This window comes from Onychostruthus taczanowskii, unplaced genomic scaffold, assembly GCF_017590055.1.
Source record: "Onychostruthus taczanowskii isolate IOZ18803 unplaced genomic scaffold, ASM1759005v1 scaffold326, whole genome shotgun sequence".
NCBI classification, from domain to species: Eukaryota; Metazoa; Chordata; class Aves; order Passeriformes; family Passeridae; genus Onychostruthus; species Onychostruthus taczanowskii.
In genome coordinates, this window is record NW_024500639.1 from 32,872 (window position 1) to 37,024 (window position 4,153).

General features: G+C 53.0%; 1 protein-coding gene across 2 annotated transcripts in view; it reads right to left on the reverse strand.

Moving 5' to 3' along the window:
* Positions 1-4,153, reverse strand: part of MAP2K7 (mitogen-activated protein kinase kinase 7) — a 17,105-nt gene that overhangs the window by 10,001 nt on the left and 2,951 nt on the right. For both annotated transcript variants that reach the window (XM_041410536.1, XM_041410537.1), the window contains 2 exons: positions 2,274-2,409; positions 148-214 (listed from right to left, as the gene is read on the reverse strand). In XM_041410536.1, coding sequence (XP_041266470.1) covers positions 148-214; positions 2,274-2,409 — 203 coding nt within the window. The remainder of the gene's footprint in view (positions 1-147; positions 215-2,273; positions 2,410-4,153) is intronic.

Below are 4,153 nucleotides of genomic sequence, written 5' to 3' on the forward strand. Positions count from 1 at the left end.
CAGGTACCCCTAACTCACCTGTCCCCCCCCGGTCAGGGACCCCTGACTCACCTGTCCCCCCACGGTCAGGTACCCCTGACTCACCTGTCCCCCCACGGTCAGGTACCCCTGACTCACCTGTCCCACGGTCAGGTACCCCTGACTCACCTGTCCCCCCACGGTCAGGTACCCCGTCTGTTTCATGATCTCCTGCAGCTTCTGGTCAATCTCAATGCTATGGGGGCAACAGGAGAGTTCAGCCAATCAGCTCAAAGCAGAGGGAGAGCCTAGCCAATCAGCTCAGAGCAATGGGAGAGCTCAGCCAATCAGCTCAGAGCATGGGGAAAGCTCAGCCAATCAGCTCAGGGCACTGGGAGAAACACTGGCCAATCAACGCAGGACAAAGCCCAATCAATCACAGAAGAGCCTGGCCAATCAGGTCAGGGCATGGGGAGATCCTGGCCAATCAGGTCAGGGCATGGCGGGATCCTGGCCAACAAGCACACAGGGAATCACAGCTCTGGCCAATCGCAGGACAGGAAATCCTGCCTGCCTGGCCAATCAGCACCCAGGAGCATCTCACACTGCTGGCCAATGAGCACACAGCTCTCCTGCCCACCAGGCCAATCAGCAACTGGGATCCTCTGAATTATCCGCCAATCAGCAGCTGCAAGCTCTGCTCCAGCCAATCACTGCTCAAGATCACCCCAAAGAGAGTAGTCTCATTCCTGGCCAATGAGAACACACCACTCCCCGAACTCTGGCCAATCAGGGCCTAAAAGCCCTCAGAGCAGCAGCCAATCAGCACCGCAGGCTCTGAACACCTGACCAAACGCTGCACAAACCCTCCTGCCCAGCCAATCAGAACACACGGTACCACTGAATCTCTGGCCAATCAGAGCGCAAGTTCTTCCTGGAAACTCCGACCAATCACCACCTGCAGACTTCTGTCCATCCAGCCAATCAGCACAAACCTCCTCCTTGGCCAATCAATTTACGTTATCTCCCTGGAGTTCTACTCAATCACGGCACGGAATCCTGACCGAGCTCTGGCCAATCAGGGCACAGGATCTCTCAGAATCTCTGGCCAATCAGAGCACAGCAACCCCCCCAAAGCCTCTGGTCAACCACGTCACATGATGTTCCCCTAGCCAATAAGAGTATGTGATCATCTGTGGGCCAATCAGAGGACAAGATCTCTCCATAACAGGGGCCAATCAGAGGACAGGATCTCTCCATAACAGTGACCAATCATAGGACAGGGTCTCCACAGAGCTCTAGCCAATCAGGATGTGCGACCCACCTCTGGCCAATGTGAACCTGGGATCCCTCCGGGCTGCTGGCCAATCAGGGCACAGGATTCCCCTGGACATCCATTCAATCAAGCTTTGATTCTCATGAACCTCAGGCCAATCAGGGCACTTGATCTCCCCAAACCTCTAACCAATCAGGGCACAGGATCTCCCCAAACCTCTAACCAATCAGGGCACAGGATCTCCCCAAACCTCAGGCCAATCAGGGCACAGCATCTCCGGAAACTTCTAACCAATCAGGGCACAGGATCTCCCCAAACCTCAAGCCAATCAGAGCACAGGATCTCCCCAAACCTCTAACCAATCAGAGCACAGGATCTCCCCAAACCTCAAGCCAATCAGAGCACAGGATCTCCCCAAACCTCTAACCAATCAGAGCACAGGATCTCCCCAAACCTCTAACCAATCAGAGCACAGGATCTCCCCAAACCTCAGGCCAATCAGGGCACAGTATCTCCCCAAACCTCTAACCAATCAGGGCACAGGATCTCCCCAAACCTCTAACAAATCAGGGCACAGGATCTCCCCAAACCTCTAACCAATCAGGGCACAGCATCTCCCCAAACCACTAATCAATCAGGGCACAGGATCTCCCCAAACCTCAAGCCAATCAGAGCACAGGATCTCCCCAAACCTCTAACCAATCAGAGCACAGGATCTCCCCAAACCGCAGGCCAATCAGGGCACAGTATCTCCCCAAACCTCAGGCCAATCAGAGCACAGGATCCCCCAGCCCTTCTGGCCAATCAGCTCCCAGGCTCTCCCACATTAGCCAATGAGCACCCAGGGCCTCCTCCATCAGCCAATCAGCTCCCAAGTCCTCACGCATCAGCCAATCAGCACCCAGGCTCTCAGCCATTGGCCAATCAGCTCCTAGGCTCTCCCACATCAACCAATCAGCACCCAGCCTTTCCCCAGTCAGCCAATCAGCTCCCAGGCTCTCCCCCATCAGCCAATCAGGGCTCGGGGGCGTGTCCTCACCTCTCCAGGCTGCGCGGCACCAGGAAGGGGGGCGGGGGCAGCCCCAGCATCTGCCGGGGCCGGGGAGGGGGCGCGGGCTGGGGGCTCTCGGGGGGCCCCCCCCGGCCCCCCTCGCTCACCAGGGGCAGCTGCAGGGCTGGGGGGGAGAGCAGAGTCAGCGACCCCAAAAACGGGGAGAGAACCCCAAAAACAGGGAGAACCCAAAAACAAGAACCTCAAAACCAGGGAGAACCCCAAAACTGGAGAACCCCAAAAAAGGGGAGAGAAACCTAAAAATGGGGAGACACAGAACCCCAAAAATGGGGCACAAACCCCCAAATATGGAGAATCCAACAAAAAGGGGAAGTAACACAAAAAATGGGGAGACAACACCATAAGTGGAGAACCCAAAAAAGGGAAGAGAACCCCAAAATGGACAAGAACCTCAAAAATGGAGAACCCAAAAAATGGGAGAGACAGCTAAAATGTGGGAAAGAACGCCAAAGATGGGGAGAGACAAAACCCCAAAACTCAAGTAGAGAACTACAAAAATGGGAGAGAATGCCTCAAAACAGAGAGAGAACCTAAAATTTGGGAGAGAACCCTAAAAATGGGGAAAGAAGGATCAGGGACCTCAAAAATGGGGAGAGAACCCCAACAATGAGGGGGAGACACAGCAGGGACCCCAAAATCCACGTGGGGGAAGAGAGGAACCGGTCAGGAACCCAAAACTGAGGAGCAGCTTGTCAGGAATGTAAAAATATGGAATGGACGTGTCAGGAACCCCAAAAACGGTGGGGGGTGTGTCAGAACCCCAAAAATGGGAGAAAAAATACCAGGAGCCCAAAAATAAGGTGAGAAACTCATCAAACCCCCAAACTGGGGGAAGTTCAGAACCCCAAAAATGGGGGGGCACAGAGAGCCCCCAATTTTCCCCCTTTTTCTCCTCTTTTTGCACTTTCCTGCCCCATTTTCGCCCTCCCCTTCCCCTTTTCCTGCAATTCTCCCCAATTTTTCCTCATTTCCCCCATCCCTGCCCCCCATTTTCCCCCATTCCCTCCATTTAGCCCAAATTTTCCCCATTCTCATCCTTTCCCCTCCCCATTTTTCCCAATTTTCCCTGATTTCCACCAAATTTTCCCCATTTTCCCCCAACTTTCCCACCCATTTTTCTCAACTTTTCCCCATTTTCCCCCAAATTTTCCACCCATTTTCCTGACTTTTCCCCAATTTTTCCCCATTTTCCCCAATTTTTTCTCCATTTCCTCCTGGTTTTCCCTAATTCCCCCCCCATTTTTCCCAATTTTCCCCATTCTCCCCCATTTTTCCCACTTCCCCCCACTTCCCTCATTTTTCCACATTTTCCCCCAATTTCCCCCTATATTCTTCCAAAATTTCCCCCATTTCCCTCTCATTTTTCCCATATTTCCCTCTACTGTTCCCCATTTCCCCCATATTTTTCCCATTTCCCCCAATTTCCCCATTTCCCCCCATTTTTTTCCCATTTCCTCCCACTTCCCCCCCTTTTTTCCCATTCCCCTCATTTTTCCCATTTTCCCCATTTCCCCTGGTTCTTCCCAATTTTCTCCCATTCCCCCCCCCAGTTTTTCCCCTTTTCCTCCATTTTTCCAATTTTCCCCCAATTTCCCCCATTTTTTCCCCATTTCCTCCCAATTCCCACCATTTTCCCCCCGTTTTCCCAATTTTCCCCCAGTTCCCCCCCAATTTTTCCCATTTCCCCCAGTTTTCCCCCATTTCTCCTGGTTCTTCCCAATTTTCTCCCATTTTCCCTCACCAATTTTTCCCATTTCCCCCCACTTTTCCCCCATTTCCCCTGGTTCTTCCCAATTTTCCCCATTTCCCCCCCAATTTCCCCCCATTCCCCCCCAATTTTCCCCACT